Raw genomic sequence first — 20854 nt, forward strand, 5'->3', positions numbered from 1 at the left:
CAGCAGGACCTTCTCATGACCACAGTTTCTGTTTCAAAGTGCTGTATTACTAGGAAGATTAGGATTTGTCAAATATGAATGGATTGCTCCTATAAATGGGTCAGAATGTACTGAAATTTTGAGGGCACTGCCTTTTAAAGAAGCCAGGTTAAATAGCATGATGTAAGGGTATTAGGTGAATGACTGCATTAATGTCTTTAATTTGTTGTGTTCTTTTTGTGCTGTGAAAAGTGAAAACTGCATTAAGTCTAATAATTTCAGAGTAAGAAATGCCTCTCTTAAAAGAAGACTGAGAGATATCCTCTCAGACAGATATCCTAGACAGAACCTGTTATCAAATAAACTAGGCTGTGTCTGCATATTAGAATCTTGTAAACACACACAGAACTGTCACAACATGACTTTCTTTTTCATTATTAAGAATGGCCTTTTCAGAGCAAGGCACACTACTTAATGCACAGTTGCTAATGTAATTGTACCTTTTCAGTAAAAGCCTGTCTTTGTTCTATCTACTTTCCTCCAAAATTCAGTTTGCTTTGTTCCTGTTGCTTTCTCTGCCTCCTTTTTAATACTCCTCTTTTTCCACTAAAAAAAAAAAGGTATTAAAAAGTGTCCACAGACATACAAAGGTATTGCCAAGATAACGTGCTTTCACAGAATCATAGAACAGTTAGGGTTGGAAAGGACCTCAAGATCATCTAGTTCCAACCCCACTGCCATGGGCAAGGACACCTCATACTAGACCACGTCACCCTAGGCTCTGTCCAGCCTGGCCTTGAACACTGCCAGGGATGGGGCATTCCCAACGTCCTTGGGCAAACCATTCCAGTGCCTCACCACCCTCACAGTAAAGAACTTCCTTATATCTAACTTGAACTTCCCCTGTTTAAATCTGAACACATTACCCCTTGTCTTATCATTACAGTCCCTAATGAAAAGTCCCTCACCAGCATTCCTATAGCCCCCCTTCAGATACTGGAAGGCTGCTATGAGGTCCCCACGCAGCCTTCTTTTCTCCAAGCTGAACAGCCCCAACTTCCTCAGCCTGTCTTCATATGGAAGGTGCTCCAGTCCCCTGATCATCCTTGTGGCCCTCCTCTGGACTTGTTCCAACAGCTTCATGTCCTTTTTATGTTGAGGACACCAGAACTGCACACAATACTTCAGGTGAGGTCTCACAAGAGCAGAATAGAGGGGCAGGATCACCTCCTTTGACCTGATGGTCACGCTTCTTTTGATGCAGCCCAGAATATGGTTAGCTTTCTGGGCTGCGAGCACACTGTCAGCTCATGTTAAGTTTTTCATCAACCAACACTAGCAAGTTCTTCTCCGCAGGGCTGTTTCTTTTCCGCCCAACCTGTAGCTGTGCCTGAGTCTGCTGTTCCAGTTTGGAAGTGAAGGAGCTTCCTTTTTTTTTTTTTTTTTTTAATAACTGTAACTATATTTAGTATTTTGTTTTCCTAGGAAAGAAGCAGTGGACGCTCATTATCACTTCCTGGGAGACCTTCTTCATTCATTTCTCAAGCAATGTCTCCTACTTCTCCTCTTACATTTCAGCCTGCCCCTGATTACTTCAGCAAGACAGACACAGTAGCTGACAGGACTGGCAAGAGACCCACTCCCTGGGAAGCAGCATCAAGATCCCCTCTTGGCCTAGTGGATGAAGCTTTTGGGCCTCAAAATATGCAGGAATCCATTGCTGCTAATGTAGTATCAGCTGCTCGCAGGAAAACACTTCCTGAGCAACAAGATGAATGGAAACAAAAGGTTTCTTACGAGCCTCCAGTCACAAGTGGTAGTGTAGCCTTACTGGGAGGGAAGCAAACAAGTATTATATCGCCCTCCAGAAGCTCCCTATCCACCTCAAGTGTGACCACGCAAGTTGGCTCTCACCTGCAGTATGCCTACTGCAGTCAACAGTCCAGAACAGATCCTGATATAATGTCCATGGATTCCAGGTCTGACTATTGCTTGTCAACAGCTGATTCACACTACAATCCACAGCCAAGGGGATGGAGGCGTCCAACATGAGCAGCTGAAGGGCCTGGCATATTTTCCTTTCTTCCAGCTTTACAAGCCTTAGATTTGAGTTGGAGAAAGAGTTTCTTGCTGGCCTGACAATCTGTGAACTTTAGAAATGAGGAGGCAAAACTGAATGGAGCAGAGTTTTCACATAACCACAGGGCTCTACAATAGACTCAGTTTTACACCTAACCCAAGATTGTTCTGTTCCTCAAAAGGCAAAAATACATATTTCTTGGGGTGAGCAGTAGGATGAAAGCAGGGAAACCAATGTGCTTGATACACAGATCTAGAAAGGATGTAGATGGAGACAGTACAAGTGCTTGCAGTAATGTTAATGTGTGTGTATGGGGGGGGGAAGTAAAATTAGGGCACTTTTAAGGCAAGAAGTGTTTTACAGGATTTCACGGGTTTTCTGGGTATGTTTGACATAGAGTTCCAAGATACTAGATATAACCAGACTTGGGAAAGTTTCAGTGGATGTGGAATACTTGGAAGCACTGGGTTATTTGCCATATGTTTTCTTTACTGCATTTTTTTAATGAGCTAAGAAAGTAAACCATTGAATATTTTTACTGTGGCCACAGTTAAAATATATCTGTGGTCATGGTACCTGAATTCTTAAACATGTAGATACATGTGTTCTTGAGCAGTCACCCATTTCAGATGGATTTCAAGACAGTTTTGAGGAAGCTCTGCATATTGTAATTAATCAAATAATCCAATCCAAACAGGAAGCAAGGTGTTATTAATAGAGATCAGTACCATGATACTTGAATAACAAAAAGGATGAGGACAGTATTTAAAGTGTACTTAAACTGGATTGCAAGTTAACTTTGTAATAAACTAACAAACAAGTCAGAGGCTGAACAGCCTTTCTCTGTGAAATGCATTATTTGCTCAACAGTTACTACGACAGCCTCTGGTAATCCAACTGTCTGAGCTGTTATTCTTAGTATCTAGGTAGCTCAATGTTTAGAAAGCTTTTGATTTGTATTCTCAGTTTGGAAAACAGATCAGGTATTGCTTATCAAGAACAATACCTGTTCTAGATAGGAATTAGTATGTGAAAGAGGGTTAATGACAAACCTTAAATTATACGAGTCTAGTATGAGTAGCAAATATTTGGACAGTTGGTTACAATTAAACTGTCTTGATACATCTGAAGAGACTATGTAATTTTTGCTGGTGATACCTATCTTGCACTTGAGCTTATTTAAACAGTAGAAATAAGTGGCTGAAAAAACATGTAGGCCAAGCTTATTGGGTAGTTTAGATGTTACTAAAGTATTAAATGAAAGCCACAAGTTTTACAAAATGCTCTGCATCATCCTAATTTTTTGGGGCATTCTTCAAGGATCTGTCAACCAGCCAGCTCAAATTACTGCAAAAGCACTGTAAAGCTACCCTTAGTTTCAGTAAGGTTGCCACCTATGAGTGATTAGATTAGAATGAACTGAAACATATACGCAGTAAGAAAGAACATAGTACAAAACCTTCCCATCTGCAGAGATTTTTTCATTAGAACAAATATATTATAAAATATAATTGGTATACTGGAAAAAGGAAAATTAAACCCAAATTCAGTTGACCTGGAACTTCCCATAAAACGAAATAATAACATGAAAAATATTCACTTAGTGAGTTTATATTGGCAGAAATTCTCTGCTCAAAACAGAAGTCTCCCTGAAATCAGCTGAGCCTTTTGATCAAGCAGGAAATGAAGGCATGGGAGCTGTAAACTTTGAAAATAGGATCACATTGCTATAGCAGCTTACAAATTTATTTCACAAAATATGAATTTGCAAAGAAAATGTTATGTAGAAAAATTACCTTAACAAGGCTACTACGATATGCCTGAAAATGAGCTTTGCACATATGCATATGATCAGAATAAATTTTCCTGCCACACAGACAAAAATACATTTTTCTTTGCCAAGTCCCATAATGTCCCCTTTTATCATGACTGGGAATACTCCCATGGAAACCAGTGGGACTGTGGTAGTCCCATTAGTCTTAATGGCTTCTCTTCAGATCCAGGCCAATCTCCCTGGAAATACATGCCAAATTTTCACTTAATTTCAGGTGGTGAGGTACTGGAATGGGTTGCCCAGGGAGGCAGTGAATGCTCCATCCCTGGCAGTGTTCAAGACCAGGTTGGATGAAGCCTTGGGTGATATGGTTTAGTGTGAGGTGTCCCTGCCCATTGCAGGGGGGTTGGAACTAGATGATCTTGAAGTCCTTTCCAATCCTAACTATTCTATGATTCCATTATTCTATGAAATTGTAATTCCAAGTGAAATTTAGTGAAGGTTATAATTTAAAGTCATCAAAGCCTTAGCTATCCAATAAATTATAGTTTGTGTTTATTTCACGGAAAGCCTACATTCTGAAAATTATATAATGGTTACTTATTTTGCTGAACTGTGGTACACATCACCATAACAAAATGATAACCTGTGTGCAGTTCAAGTTCAGGTTTCTGTTTTGAACTGTGTCTTTTACATTGCTAAACAGGAAGCCAGATTAATGAATTTGAAGTAAGGCATATTTTCACCCACAATATTTATTTTAATTCTCAGAATCTGATAACTAACTTTTGAATTCTTATTGAAATATATGTTGTGAACTCTAAGGTCATATATGTACCAGAAGGAAATGTGTGCTTAATTTTAAGCTACATGCATTTCAAAATTGCCAAAAGTATTTTTAAATTTTGATATTACAAAAAAATGATTATACAAAGTGATATTAGAAAGCATTTAATGCTTGATCACATAGCAATACAGAAAAATATACACATGATCAAGCTCTAACACCCTAATACGCAACAAACACATAAGAATGGCAGAATCAGAAAGTTTCCCATGGAATCACTGACTTTCTGCCAATGTCCCAAGAAAAACTAAGTGTTTCTGTGAACATGAAAATTATAGACATTGTATTTCATGGGTTTTGATCTTATCATAGATAATTGTGGGTGTTTAACATGTTCTACTACAGATGTTTTTCCTCCTGCTGAGGATTTACTAGCTCTCTTTCCCATATGGATTCTCTCTTATCTAATAATGAATAAGTTCACACTGCAGCACACCCCTCAGTACCAATGCTGGTAAGTTTATCCATCCTCCACCCAGCTGTCTATTTTTACAAAGCCTGGGGGTAAAGACTTCAAAGTCTTTGAGATCTATTCCACTGCCACATAGTAATGAGATATAAACATTTTCAAAGTTATTAACGGGAGGAAAGACATATACACAGGCATGAGGACACAGGCATTGTTTACAAAGGAAATCAGGCTAAAACCAGATTGAGGCAATGTACTGATTTCAGTGAAAGCAGCAGGCCCAGACTACTAAATGACATATTAATGCATACAGAGCTTTATGACAAACCACATGGCATTTTTCACTTTCTGTTTATCACCCCATTCCTCCACTAGTAAAGCATCTTTCTATCAAATAGATGTGACTGTTGTGAGTGATTTCTGAATATATTAGCACAAATATTTCTTACATTTGTGTTTCAATGCACAGTTCTGCTCAGTAAATATGAGGAAAAAATTCTCTTGGTATTTAAAAAATGTTGTTTCTGTGTTCACTCTCAAGAGATGTCTCTGTTAATATCCACAGTATCTGAATACACAATGTACCTGAAAATTTGCTTTCTTTAGGTATGTTAGATGATGATGATGTTCACAGCTTTTGTTCATTATTGTTTTCAATTTGTTTTGCTTTAACACAACCATATATCTATTCACATTGCATTTCTGCCTAGTAGCAAAAGACTGTATTATTACAAAAGGCTGTTCACTTCTAAAGACTTTTTGCTCTCTGAAAGGATACTTTGAGAGTGCATGCCAGAGATGTAAATTGTATCATTTAATAAAGTGATCTGACCTATCAGATGAGAAAGATAATTTCGCTTTCCTGAAAGTCTTGTCTGTTTGTTTAAATAATGTGAACCCAAGTAAAGCCTAATCTCTTTTTCTACACCATATTTAGATTTCCCGACTGCTTGTTGGTGACCTTGTGCTGATACAAGCTTCTGGAAGCTTAACTCAACATCAGGTCAAAAGGCAACTTGTTAAATTCAGCAGAATTTCTCTTTCATACTAAGTGAGGCAGGAAACACAGTGAAGCGCAACCTACCCAAGTAAAATAATATGACCAGAGCCATATTTTTGAACGTTTTCATCTCTACCGTAAAAATCTGCAACATCTACTAACTATAATTACTTGTCTACATTACATGCATCTACACCTCTATTTAGTTCCTGTAGGTTTGTTTAAAAGGGCTGCATCACTGTATTCTCTTGATGTTTATTCTCAATTGAAACATTAAATTGAAATTTAAAGAAATAAATATTGAGAATAAATTGTTAACCCACTCTTTACGTTATTGAGGCTATTCAGGTGAATAGCTCTCAAGGAAATAAGGATGGCATGTATAATCTGTCTGTAAAAAGTCAGATAAAATTTTCACTATTTATGTGAAATGAATCACAAAGCATGTTTTGCATTTGTAAAGCAAGCAGTATTTTGTCCCCAGTATAAGAAAAATCCATGCATCCAAAACCTGGGGAACTGATAAAGCTTGACAACAGCACTTTAATAGCTTTGTTCTATGAAGGGTTTACAAGGTTATAAGAGACTCAGTACTACTCCTTTTCATGTCCATTTTCATTCTTTGGTATATTCTTGAATACATTGTAAAGAAGGAAAGCATAAGCCAGATTCACAGTTTAAAACAACTCCTCTGACTTCAGTAATTTGCAACAGATTAAAAATTTCACAACACAGTCATTCATTTTGTATGATGTCTCACACTCCAGAGAATGTACTTTGGGTTTCTGGAAATGTCCTAAATTTTCTGGTGAATTAATCAACATTTAAGAGCATTTAAAATTACTACAGTGGGGCAGACTGCTCAATTACTGAGCATGAGTCTGGTGGAATGAATATTTGGTGTAAAGCATAATTTTAAATCCAGAAAGAAAGGCAGATGTTTCCAGGCTAGTATCAACTTCTCCTCAAATCAAATATTAGAGCTTTTAAATTGCCCATTCTATATAACAATTGCATTTTATAATAATAAATATTTCATTTTAAAAAGAAATCTTGTGTTGCTGCTGAGTCAGAACAGCACTGTCCTGGTTTGAGCAGTAGCAGTCATTTTTCTCCTTGGTAGCTGGTGCAGTGCTGTGTTTTGACTTTCGGGCTGGGAACGCTTGCTGACAGCAAGTATGTTTTGAGTTACTGCTCGGGTGTTTGGTTTGTTCAAGGCCTTTTTCTGAGCTCATGCTCTGCCAGGTAGGAGGGGAGGCCTGGAGGAAGGAGAGACAGGACACCTGACCCAGGCTAGCCAATGAGGTATTCCATACCATAGCACGTCATGCCCAGGATGTAACCAGGAGAGACCCGGAAGGGCTGGAGCTCTGGGGGGATGGAGGAGGTATTGGTTCGTGCTCAGTCGGGCAGGGTGGGGTAAGTTATGGGTCAGTGTCTGGTGGGGTGTTGTATTCTTTTCGCTTGTTATTGGCTGTATCATTATTATTTGTAGTAGTAATGGCAGTAGTGATTTGTGTTATGACTTAGCAATTAAACCGTTCTTATCTCAATCCATGGGGGCTACATTCTTTGGATTCTCCTTCCTAACTCTCTGGGAGTTGGGGGAGCGAAGGGGGGGGGGGAGTGAATGAACGAGCTGTGTGTGGACTTGATTTAAACCACGACAAGCACTCAAAACAGCATTTGGTGTTCATTCACACATTTTCAATCCTCAAAAAAGGACTCAAATGTTTGATACCCAAAACAAAATTACCTCAGGAGAATTTATGTGTATGCACATCTAAGTTGTGGGGGTCTTTCTTTTTTTGAGAAAGGTTAATTAATAGATGTTAATGGACAATAGACTATATTGTGTAGTATGGTCCAAATACAGCTGGAAGGTTACAAAATAACACACATAGAAAAGGTGTTGATAAACCCCTAGCTATTAATAACACCTAGTTATATTTTAATCTTTAAAATTAATCAAAACCTAAAGATAATTTTGTCTGAATAGTGCAGAGGTTCATGGCATATTTTTTCTCTGTAAATAAAGAAACCTAAGGAGAGATACGGTAATTGCTGGAAAAATAATTATGTTGTAAACAGTAATTTTAAGCAGGTTGTAGACAAGCAGAATTTGCCCAAGGCAAAAATGGAAATAAGAAGCTTTAAGGCATTCAGAATCAGAATAATAGATGTAGTGGTAATTTTCCCTGGCGTGGACATCCTCACAGGACTATGGCAGTTATAAAAGAAATGCCGCTTTTCACTAATTTGCTAAGCTACTTTTCACAATTTGCTACGCCATTTTAGTTTCAATCACTCACTTGATGTTATTAATGGATGCACTTGAGTTTAATCTCAGAAAAAGAGTAATTTTTGGAAAACAAGAATCAACATAAAATCAGCATATGCTCAGCTCTACAGTATTTCTAACATTTTTTTTCTAACAGAAAAGCTTCTAAGCATAAACAGCACATAGCATTTTTGATCAGGTGCTCATCAGCTACTCCAATTTTCAGGTCTATTCAAGACAGTTAATATGTACAGTTAAATGCCTCTTGCCCATTAAATAGTTTGTATATTGGAACACAGAGCTTAAATTGAAGCTCTCTGGTGAATTGGTGAATTACTTGCATACACTTTTGTATGTACAAACATCTGAACAGTCTCAGATGCCATTTTTTTAAAGCCAAGAAACAAACTGCTAACTTCTCTAGTTCCCAAGAAATTTCCCACTATGGATCCACGTAATTTCACATCTGAAGTGAAACTTCAAAATTATTTTCTCCACTATTTCTGAGGAGTTGTCCACTATCCTTTACCTCCTCTGGCAGTTTAAAACTCCAAAAGAATTTCTATGTGGTAATAAAATAAAAAGATCAGTGTAGAAATGAATAAATCTACCTACTGAATTAGATGCCCCAAGAAAAAATGCAGCTCAAAAAAACATTAATAACAGACAACAAGGCAACATAAATCCTTTGACCACAAGGAGCAAAATCTTGATCCCTGCTAAGTCAATGGCAGCTTTACCTTACATAGAAATGTGCAGGACCACAAAATACAACTGGTTTTGAATTCACAAATTGGTTATCAGCAGTTCTGTAGTATTTTGAAGCCTGTAGTTTTAGAAAATATGATTGACAAAATAAGGCATTAATCAGATTTTCTAACATAATTTTCTGTTAAGAACTTGCTCTTTCCATTGTGCAGAAGTATGGATAGCCATCTCAGTTAGGACTCTGTTGAGATTCAACTTAGTGTGTTGGTTCCCTGTGTAATCAATGTGGAGAGGCATTCTTTAAAAGAAGTTAGCTCCATCCCCAAATAAATGTCTAAAATAGATGCTAAGTCTAGAGGACATTTGGACAAACGAGAATCAAAGTGCGGAGAGTGCTGAAGACAAGTGATTAGACATCTCCCTCTCTACATATACAGATATCTCTTCAGCACAAGTACTGCAAAATCTTTGGCATGGAAAATATTTTTAAAAAGGCTGAAGCTATTACTGAAGCTATTATGGTAAGTGAAATTTTATTTTTGTTTTATTTTAACATTAGGGTTAAGTACACAGTTAAGTTACAATCAACTCTTCATTAAGATAGGTAGTAAACAACCTGACAAACAAACAGAATACATGCCTCTGTATATAGTATATCCTGGTACAATAAATTCTGAGATGGCTTAGTAGCTCTGAAAACATACTGCCTCAGTATGCAATGCTAGCTCAGTTTCAGAAGCTATGTAATCATTTCAATGCAATGATGCACCTGAATTTCATCCTCATCTATCCAGACTTAATCTGGTATGAAAAATGAAGTCCCAGGACACCAGATATATACATATACTTCAAACTCATGTAGGTTTGCAGATATCAGATGGGACAGTTCTGTACTTGTGACATGGATCAAAACCAAATCGGCTAATCTATCCAAGACAGTGAAGAGATGAATGTTGTTATTTTGGTAGCCACAAAGATCTTGAACTTTGGGTAGATACTTTTTCAATATTAATATGGAGGTTTCTCAAAGGAACAGATCAATAGTCATCTCTTCCTGTGTTTTAATAAACTGCTATTTACCCTGACAAAATTAGATACAGATTAGATTAGATTACGGTACTTTGAATGTGTACTACTAGAGTTAGATGTGGCTCCTCTGTATTTACCCTCAAATGAATAGCAGTATAAACATGTTTGGATGGCAGCTGGTAGAGGTTTGGATGGATAACATTCAGATAGTAGCAACAGTAGCTTTATTTTGCCTTGTGACCTTTATAATAGTTTCTGCTCCTTTGAATGCTTTGCCATAAACTGTGTACCAGAGAGCAAAGAACGTAAAAGGGCTTTAGGACTAAGTTCAGACCTACAGTGAGGATTAAGGGCATTTCCAAGGCTTATTGTAACTTTTTTTTCCCAGATATTAATTTTGCTGTGTTCTTCTTTGATATTTATTACTTTTCCCTGTTTTCAATTTTTGCCATTGTTCATGATCTTCCTTTCAGACAATATAGTGTGTATGATATGCATTATATTTTTTGTCAAAGCATATATACCTCCTGAAAAAGCATAGTTAAGCCAAACAGGCAGTGCACTATAATGAACAGCCACCTATGTACACAGAGATTGTTCACAGAACACAGAAGATGTAAGACAGGCAGAGGGTGAGAGGGGAAAAAAAAAACCCAACCAAAAAATTGTGTGTTAGAAGTCAAGCACAAAGATATTACTATATTAGACTGTAGGATGTGGTAGGTTTCCATGCTTTTATTTCCCCTCTGCATTTTAGGGGCTGCTGCAATCTATGCAACACTTGACTGGTCCCTGTCACCCAATGTCTAGCACAGACAGAAAGACAGCTGGGGACACAGGTCTAAGGACTAAGCAAGTTAGAAGGCAATACTGCTAAGCAGTATTCTAAACAGACTTGGTAACCCATTATGTCTTTCTGCCACTGAAGACTTCATGCCCTGACCAAGTCATATTATAGAATCATAGAATAGTTAGGGTTGGAAAGGACCTTAAGATCATCTAGTTCCAACCCCCCTGCCATGGGCAGGAACACCTCACACTAAACCATGTCACCCAAGGCTTCATCCAATCTGGCCTTGAACACTGCCAGGGATGGAGCATTCACTACCTCCCTGGGCAACCCATTCCAGTACCTCATCACCCTCACAGTAAAGAATTTCTTCCTTATATCCAATCTAAACTTCTCCTGTTTAAGTTTTAACCCATTACCCCTTGTCCTATCACTACAGTCCCTACTGAAGAGTCCCCCCCAAGTATCCCTGTAGGCCCCCTTCAAATACTGGAAGGCTACTATGAGGTCTCCACACAGCCTTCTCTTCTCCAAGCTGAACAGCCCCAACTTCCTCAGCCTGTCTTCATACAGGAGGTGCTCCAGGCCTCTGATCATCCTCGTGGCCCTCCTCTGGACTTGTTCCAACAGTTCCATGTCCTTTTTATGTTGAGGGCACCAGAACTGCACACAATACTCCAAGCGAGATCTCACAAGAGCAGAGTAGAGGGGCAGGATCACCTTTTTTGACCTGCTGGTTACGCTTCTTTTGATGCAGCCCAGAATACGGTTGGCTTTCTGGGCTGTAAGTGCACACTGGTGGCTCATGTTCATTTTCTCATCGACCAACACCCCCAAGTCCTTCTCTGCAGGGCTGCTCTGAATTGCTTCTCTGCCCAACCTGTAGCTGTGCCTGGCATGTCACACCACTAAAAAAAAAATAAAATCAAATAAACTATATTTATTTTTATCCTCTTTTATGAAAGGCCTAAGGAGACTATCATATTTTGGACACTCAGCAATGTGAAGACTCTACACAGTCCTGTAGTTATGTGTAATAACTACACTGGCTGGTGAATTTCATTTGTTTTCTGTTAAAAGCCTATCTATTTGTCACTGAGCATTTCAAACTTTCTAACAAAATATTGTGTTTTTTTCCTCTCTCTGTTTTTTTTCCAGTACTTGAGCTGTGTTGTTGGGATGGGCTAGGCTGTAGATGTTAGATGATTCTGTTTCCTTAGTGGAAAAAAAATTACAAAATTCAGGCTGGCTGAATTGCTAAGTCAGTATCCATGAACAATGGTATCTAAGGTTTTTTGCAAATCATTACCAGTAAAATCTAGTATTTGTTAATGGCTGAAGACAGAAAAGATCCTGAAATGCAGATCTACTGACAAAGCAATTGCCTTTTTCATAACTCAAATTCCTGAAGAAATGTTAGTGCATTCTTTCAGTGCCCAACTTTGAAGCTCAAACCAAGATAAGCATTTTAACTTAGTCTAGCGCTGTCCACTAGAAGGCAATGGTAGGCAATTCCTATAAGCTAATATGCTGCATGCTCTCCCTGAAAGGACCTCTGTTTCGATAGAGAAGATACAATACAGTTAAAGATCAGTCTGGACACCAAAACCAAACAACATAATTATCAGGTAGCTTACTTCTATGCTGCAGCAGAAGCAGAATTCAAATGCCATAAAACTTAACTTTTGAGCTAAATAAGATGATACATGAGGTATTCATACAGCACTACTTAATGACTATCACAAAGATACTAGCTAATTATTCCTGACTTCAACAACATGGGGTGGATAGATGTCATCTCCTTGTAAACATGGAAGAAAATATGACAATGAAAGAACAAGTGAATTGCCCAAGGCTGTTGAAACAATGGTAACAATGGATTTCAACGCAGGCATTCCTGGCTCTAGCCTTCACCTATAATCCACTTACTATTTATAGTAGCAGGACATACTTAACAACCAGCATGATTTCATTCTTACAGCTCAGAAAAGAAATGGCAAGGAAGCTCAAAATCTTTTGAAGGAACAATCTAGTAATTCAAGAGACTGACTGAGTTATAGTTCAGGCTGCCAGACAAAACTCACCAAATTCTATGAGAGAGAATTTAAGGGTTTGGAGCTGTTTATTATTAGGCACCATAGCAGGGTGAACAGCAACTAACCTTAAAGCGCAGCTGAAGAATTAGCTAAAAAAAAAATCAGAAGAAATAAAAGGGGAGTCTGCATTTGTTTTGTCATAATGGAAGCACCTGCCCGCTCCTATGTCACCACTCTAGTCTCACTTAAAGTCCATAATAAAGCAAACAAATCATATCCAAATTAAAAGAACCTTTGAGTTTCTCCATGAGCCACTGCCAGATCATCACTGGCAATGTCTCCAATCTTAAATAATTAAGATTCAGATGGTCTTGATAATGTCTGTTATTAAAGAGTACATGTATGTTTATATCTATCCTAACAGCTGCTACCAAGGTGCTCAACTGTGCCACTAAAGGGAAAAGAATAGCACAGCCATTTTCAAAGGCACCACATGAAGGCATGGTTACGTCAGGAGTCTCTTCCATTAACCTGGGGAGAAGGTGACATATGTTACAAACTGTGTCATTGTAGATGGCGTAAGAGTTTCTTTTGTGATTCCTTGAAAACTGCTGTAATAAGAAGTTGCATGGTTAATTTAAAAATGAGTAAAATTTTACAAACTTGCCATTTTCTCAACAAAACAGAGTTAACTTCTGCTTCTAAACACATAGATTGATAATAAATGTAGATAAGAACAGTTTTCTGGCAGGGTATTCTTACGAACAAAAAGTTTAAAGAAAAAAAAGCCTCTGAATGAATTACCAATGCTAATTTCTGGAAACAAAAATCTTCTGGAAAAAAAAAGAGACATGAATGGAAAACAACACATCCATTGCTAACAAATCTTTTTTAAAAGCAAAGTAGCAAGGAACAGCCTGTCAGAATAAGTGACAAATGTACAGTAAGTTTATGTAAATGCATGTCCACAAACTCCAGCCACTGCACACATAGTGTTAAGAGTAACACACTAAGGCATAACACAGACTGGAGAAAGAGAAGGCAGTTGGAGTAATTAAAATGCATTATGTGGACTAGAAAAAATCACACAGACATCAGTGTTTTCAGGTTCCTTGCCACACATGGCCAAGTTATCTTCCACTTCCAAACAGGATAACGGAATATACAGCTGTTAATTTTAATTAAATTTCGAATAGTAAATACAATATAGGGAAAAAAGCAAAACCATTGTATCTGTCCTCCCTAAGATACTGCTCATCCATGCCTCTTCTTTCCTATAGCTACAGAACATGGATATTTATTCTAAATCCAAGTATCACAGCACCAAGATAAATACTTCCTTAGGAGAAAAAAAAAAATCAAAACCACACCAAAACTTTAAGCCTTTGTATTTATGTATATACTCTCTACATTATATCTCTTTTTCCCACTGAAATGACGTTGAAGGATAGCATCTGTCAGTTAAGATGAAAAGAAGTCCACACTTCTAGGGAAATGAGCTTTACACTCCTAGTTCTCCATTCAAAAAAGCCCCAAGTTCTGCATCAGTGACATTTATTTTTGCAATATATTTTTCAAGGGGGATGGAACTATTAAGACAGCTTGAAGTTCCAGACCTTTGCATTCAACAGTTTTCTATCCCTTTTAGTTCTGTTCACAATCATAAGCAAAAGAGGAATTTGAAAAAGTAAATAATCTGCAAATGCTGGCAGCTTCTATTTGATTTGACAGATAAGCTTTATCTGAATTAAGGCACAGGAAGCTGTTGGTACAGCAAGTGTTACTCCAGTGAGCTCAATGCTCACATTCAGTGTGGCTAAAGTAATAAATTAACACATAAAGTAAAAGACACATGCACAATTCCACAATGCATTCCCATATAATGTAATTCCACATCTGTAGAATATAAGATCAAGAATAGAGAATATCTATGGCATGGCTGGACTCTTGTAAAGTGGAAAATATGAGATAGTAGGAGTTTTGCTTTCTGTTAATCATCTAACAAGCTCGTAAGTCACAGAAAGTTTTTAAACAAAGTGAATCTGTGAAGAAAGAAAAAAGAGCTGCAATGTGAAGATGGAGTAAAGCATATCTTGAGTGAAATATTCCTTCTCCTATTTTGAAATATTTCTTCTTGCAGCCATCTATGCAAAGATAGAACTATGGATCAAAATTTGGTCTTTGATTCTCAATGCTTAAAAGTTATGTACTTCAATTCACGGTTATTTGAATGCAGCAAATTACTTTTTATAAAAAATATTAAAGGGGCAGAATGATCTTAGTGCAATCTTGATATAGTAAACTAGCAAGGATTACCTCCAGTGTTTTTGCTTATACTGGTAAAGAATAGTATCCAACCTATCGTACACCTTCCAAAAATACTGTAAAATATGTACTTCCTATAGCAATCTGCTTCCTGGGGAATCTTTTGTGCATGAATCTAATAACAGCTAAAGGAAAGAATGGAAGAAATGTCAAAAATTAATTACAAATTTAGAAATTATCCCCAAAACAACTGCACAATACTATACTGCATGTGCTCTACACAATGAAAACTAATGCAGTACTTTGCACTTCACAGGGGTCAAACTGAAAGGTACAGTTGGGGGGTATAGTAACATTTCTTCAGTTATGTGTTACAGTTTTAAATTTTATACTTGCTTAAGCTAATGATACAGTATGCAACTTCATGTAACAAGATTAGGTACTGACAAGAAGAGCCTTTTAAAGTTGTTTTGGAACAATGCTAGAACTTCTGAAAGATAAAGTCATGACACACCTTGGTGAAACACCAGTGCAGAAATAGTACTTCTATGCTACCTTTACGAAAGGAAAATCTGCTTAACTTTTTACATTTCAGACTTTTTACATTTCAGCCATGAAGTATTGCAATTAACTCAGAAGTTAATGGGATCATCATGAAATACTCAAACACCGGAAATGTCACAAAGTAGAACAGCAACATTATCAGTGCCATTTAAAGAAAATTAACTAAAAATGGTTGCTAATGATTTGCATCACTGACTGCAGAAATCAGTTCCCTACATACGAGATAGATGGGGGTGGGGGGGGAGGGAAAGGTCAAATATGATTGATTTTTGTTTTGTTTTTTTGGTTGGCTTTTTTTTTTAATGGTGATAAAAATAGTCTTGAATATTTTTCAAGTTGGGCTTTAATTTCTGAAAGAAGAAAATCCGATTTCACATGGAGACTAGTTTGCTAGTCAGCAAAGCCCTATCTTTTTCCTCAGCAAACAATAAACTGTAACAAGACTGAAACACTTCAGTTCCTTTGATAATGAAAACACCAAACAAAAAACAAGTACAGCCAGACTATAACATGTAAAATTAGGTTTACATCTAACTTGTGATTCTGTATAAACCACAAAACCAACAGACCCTACTCCTTCTCTGCTAATATTGTGTCTGCCTAAGCAAAAATACCTTGAGAAGAACTTTCACAAATGACAGAGGTAGACTTGGAGCTTTAGAAGTGTCACCTTACTAATAAACAGTAATTCTGCTACTTTATTAAACAAATAAGCACTGAAAGTTTTTAAAACACATCTAGGTGTCCCTGCCCCACAAGCCCAGATGCTGACACTCAATACCTATAAAGTCAGCAAATATTGCATGGTTGCAAAGTAACATCAGTTGTTTTGGTCACATGATGGTCAGCTGAAGATGACCAGAAAGTTTATTTAGGTGACTTCTTAATCTCTGCTGCCTCCAGTACATAAGGATTTCATTTCTCACCACAAAACTGAAGAAGTCAGTGATAGGACAAGGGGTAACGGGTTGAAACTTAAACAGCAGAGGTTTAGACTGGATATAAGGAAGAAATTCTTTACTGTGAGGGTGGTGAGGTACTGGAATGGGTTGCCCAGGGAGGTAGTGAATGCTCCATCCCTGGCAGTGTTCAAGACCAGGTTGGATGAAGCCTTGGGTGATATGGTTTAGTGTGAGGTGTCCCTGCCCATGGCAGGGGGGTTGGAACTAGATGATCTTGAGGTCCTTTCCAATCCTAACTATTCTATGATTCTATGAAAAGCTTAGTTCTTAAGTACTGGTCTGAATGAAATTAACATATTTTGTACTGAAAGTTCTTTCTTAGCATTGTATGTTTATTTTCCAAACTATAACATGTGCTCTTCCACAAGAGCAGGTTATGAATGTCTATTCATCTCTCTTCAGAGGTCAAATAAGGAAGTGATTTTCCATGTACAAGTAATCCTGAATTCAAACTATATAGACTACTTATTTCTTAGAAGTACTTTAAAAGAAAATTCAGTCTATCCTGAGGATGACTTTTCCTCAGATCTCTTCACTGAAGAAAACTGAAGAAAATCTCTAGATACAGGATCTGTTCCCATCAGATCATCTGCAGGCAGCCTTTAACTTGCTATCTCAGTCTTCCCAGTTAATGTCCTGAATAAAAACAAATCAACTGTTATTGAAAAATGTTGGTCCAAGTTTGTGGCTTTGTAACTAGTAATCCCTGTTTCTAAAGTCCTTTTACCCAGTATTGCGCTGTGAAGTATAAAAATAACCTAGCCTCTATATTTATAGTGTTGGATAAGTCATGAAATTCGTGTCCAAAACATGTAAATAAAAATTACTTACTTTTCAGAAGTGCTGAGATCCATAAACAGTAAAACACACAAATGCCCATTGTGTCTTAAAATCAGCCCACTGTTTGGTAGCCTAAATATGGTGGTGGTCATTTTAGGCATCTAGATTTTAAACATTTTCTAAAAACAGTCTCTGCAAAGTTGGTGACAGTCTTAAACAGGAATTTAGAGGTCTGCTGTTTTTTCCCAATTGTACAGGTGCTTTCTAGCAAATATGGCTTTTCCAGCCAGAATGTTTTCACATGCAGACAAGATACAATATGTTGTAGGATCAGCATTACATCTAATACTCAACTGCATGTCTCCCTGCAGTGAATGCACACAGTTTCCATTGACATTCTAAGAAGCTATGCATGTGCTGAAGGGAAAATCTTATTTGGCAAGTGACACTACCACACAGCATTGCAATCCACTGAGTACAGAGACAAATCCTGGCTTCATACTTTTGCAGAAGCAAAGCCTCCATTAGATGATACTCCCTTCCCTGAACTAATCATGTATATATACTTGTTTGGATTCAAACATGTTCCTGTGCAGGAAGGGCAGCAGAGGGTAATTTCTTTTCACAGAATGAGAAGCTATAATGATTAATGAGAACACAATTTTCCTAACACTGGGATACTAAAAAGAGAAAGAAATGTGGAACAAGTTATGTAATGTGTACTTACTGAAATATGCTGCATGTCTCTGAAAGGAGACACGAGCCTGCTCTCTCTGAAGTGAACAGGAGCTTTGCCACTGAGGGAAAGCTCAGCTGCTGTAAATCACAAATAAATTTCCCTTAATTTATTCTCATTTAAAGCAAAATATTTTTTTGAGCATAGAATCATGGGCATGTTAAGGAAGAAGAATTAAAAACTACTACACCCAATAATGGAATATCCACTGCATGACATATTCCTACCTCATGAGATACTATTCTTTATGATGTCTGTGACAGTAAGGCCTAAAACTTGGTGATACCCATCAGTACAAGAGCTGCCTTGCCCCAAACAACCAAGGATAAAGCAAGGTTAACACAGTTGCCCTGTGTCAGGACTGAAGGTTCCTCCAGACTTTTGAGACATTAGTCCGAAACACTTCCAAATAGCAACTGTACCCAGACGAGCAAGTGTCCTGGAAACAAACCAATCACCCAGGATGACACTTGTCTTGGAACTGTGCTGAAGTTTCCAGCATCACCTCACCTCAACTCAAGTGATTCTAACACATGTTCACAACTTTTTTCTCAGGGCAACAAGAGTATCATTTATCCATTTTCTGGTAAAACAATATAAGGTGTCTGGTCATAGGCAATCATACATAATGTCTGCATCAAGAAAGAGGATTTTTAGCTCAGGTCTGCCAGTTTCTGGGATCACCTTTCAAACCTGTATTACAGCCCACACAGTGACTTGAGAAAGGGATACAAAATTATACGGGCCCTTTCTACTGCAGGCGGCAACTCAGCGAGGAGAATGGCTTCTAGAGGGGTAATGTTCTTCATCTTTCCTGTCATGGCAGTGTGTCAAGAGAGGCTTCAGTGCTATGACTCCAATGAGTGACTGTGGGAGCGCAGGCAGGAAGACATGGAGAAAGCCCATCTCTCAGTGACACAGCTGTTACAGATTGTTTCACTGCTGCATTAAGGATGGAACTAGAGACACAGTAGTTGGGGTATCACGGCTATTCTTGGTCCATGATGCCTGTAGCAAAGCTACAGTCTAAATTCCATTTAGGAGATGCAGGCAGTGCTATGTGCTTGGAGAAAAGCTGTTTATCTCCAACGAAACTGGACTACAGTAGATGTACTGGATGTCTAATTTCCTCACCACACAAAAATTACCTCCCAGGCCAGAGGCAGCAGAACTTGAACCTACAACTTAACGTGCATCTTACAAGTTTAATCCCTACATCACTGGCAAAAAGTATCAACAGAACAAAAATGTTTGGTTTACTCACCAAGAAGGAAATTTCAGCTATGTGGCACAGCGTGAAACTTTTTATGTCAGATACTTTCATTAAAGAAAACATACAGGCAACTCCTATAAATCAAAAAGCCCATAAACTCTACAGATCTATCATGCTTACAACACAGTATATCCCTCGGTAGGATATCTAGCTGACCCTTAACCAATATAACAGTGGAAAACATTTAGAAAATATTCTTAGAAAGTACATTTGAAAAAGATGTCAACTCTGAAATGAACTTGTTTACTAAATTTATAAAATTGACTTCACCCACTTTGTCCTATTACACTTGGACATGTTTTAAGGGAAAATAAGGAATATCTAATGAAAAAATAACTAGAACTTCAAGTAGCTGCTACATTTGTTATCAGCAATTCTTCTGGTAGAATGGTTGCCAGTATAAATCACATTTATATTTAAGTTCTGTGATAAGGTATACCAGGTGGTTGTGAAGCTGCAAGACTGTACTATGATCTGGTTTCAGTATTTCTAGTGCTAGGAAGAATTCAGTCAAGGATTAATCATAAACCAGATAGAAAAGACATATTTTATTAGCAAGAAAAAGATAATTTCTTATTTTGATCAAGGGAAAATAGCAAAATATTTTTCAGTTAATGGTTATAACGAAGTGGATGCTGATACACTCTAGGGCCTTGTGAAGGCAGCAACTAGAAGTTATGCTAGATTATATTCTTCATGCAGACAAAAGAATCTGCCTGGAATATGAATAAAGAAGAAAATTCTAGATTATGACCTCTGGATAGAGTTTATGATTACAGAAGAGGACATGTTCTCCTTTCTGGAAGGAGTCAGTTGGCTTAAAAACCCTATATGAGTAAGAAATATATCCAAATAAGTTTATACCTGAGTAAGTTTATCAGCTGGGGAAAAGAATTAGAGGAAGTGACAAATGAAACCTGAGATTCTAAAAGAATATTGACACTATACAGAGGTCCTAGGCAAGATGACATGCTATATAGAGTACCAATGGAGGAAAAAAACTAAACATGGAACACCTATATTTTAGTAAAATGGTAAAAAAAAATGGAGATACCTAGATGTAAGACTTCTGACAATAATTTTCTTGTAGTAAACTTTTCCTGCAACAGGTTTATACTATTTGTTTTTCCTTATTGATAAGCTGAGATAGTTGTGTAATATGGCTTGTTTCTTTTATTTGTAACATCTGTATTCATCTGTTTATTTTGTATCTTAGAGAAAATGTGCTTGCTTTATACATCTGTTTCAAGAAAAAGTGTTCAAAATAATTGAAACACGTCAGCAATAAAACAGTTACTGTGTTAATCTTCTCTAGAGTGCTTCTTGCTGGATGGTAAAGGT

The 20854-nt window shown here is 37.5% G+C and overlaps 2 protein-coding genes across 3 annotated transcripts in view; one reads left to right on the forward strand and one right to left on the reverse strand.

The window, feature by feature from the left end:
- SYNPO2 (synaptopodin 2) overlaps positions 1-4164 on the forward strand; it is an 82153-nt gene extending 77989 nt beyond the window's left edge. Inside the window, exon 5 of one of the 2 annotated variants that reach the window (XM_031044724.2) lies at positions 1473-4164. In XM_031044724.2, coding sequence (XP_030900584.2) covers positions 1473-2031 — 559 coding nt within the window. In that variant the 3' untranslated portion in view covers positions 2032-4164. Of the gene's footprint in view, positions 1-1464 lie in introns of both variants that reach the window. The other variant, XM_005144118.3, reaches the window with a different exon arrangement.
- SEC24D (SEC24 homolog D, COPII coat complex component) overlaps positions 1-20854 on the reverse strand; it is a 220628-nt gene that overhangs the window by 157428 nt on the left and 42346 nt on the right. The gene's annotated exons all lie outside the window — the stretch shown is intronic.

This window comes from Melopsittacus undulatus, chromosome 5 (genome assembly GCF_012275295.1).
Source record: "Melopsittacus undulatus isolate bMelUnd1 chromosome 5, bMelUnd1.mat.Z, whole genome shotgun sequence".
Classification (NCBI taxonomy): Eukaryota; Metazoa; Chordata; class Aves; order Psittaciformes; family Psittaculidae; genus Melopsittacus; species Melopsittacus undulatus.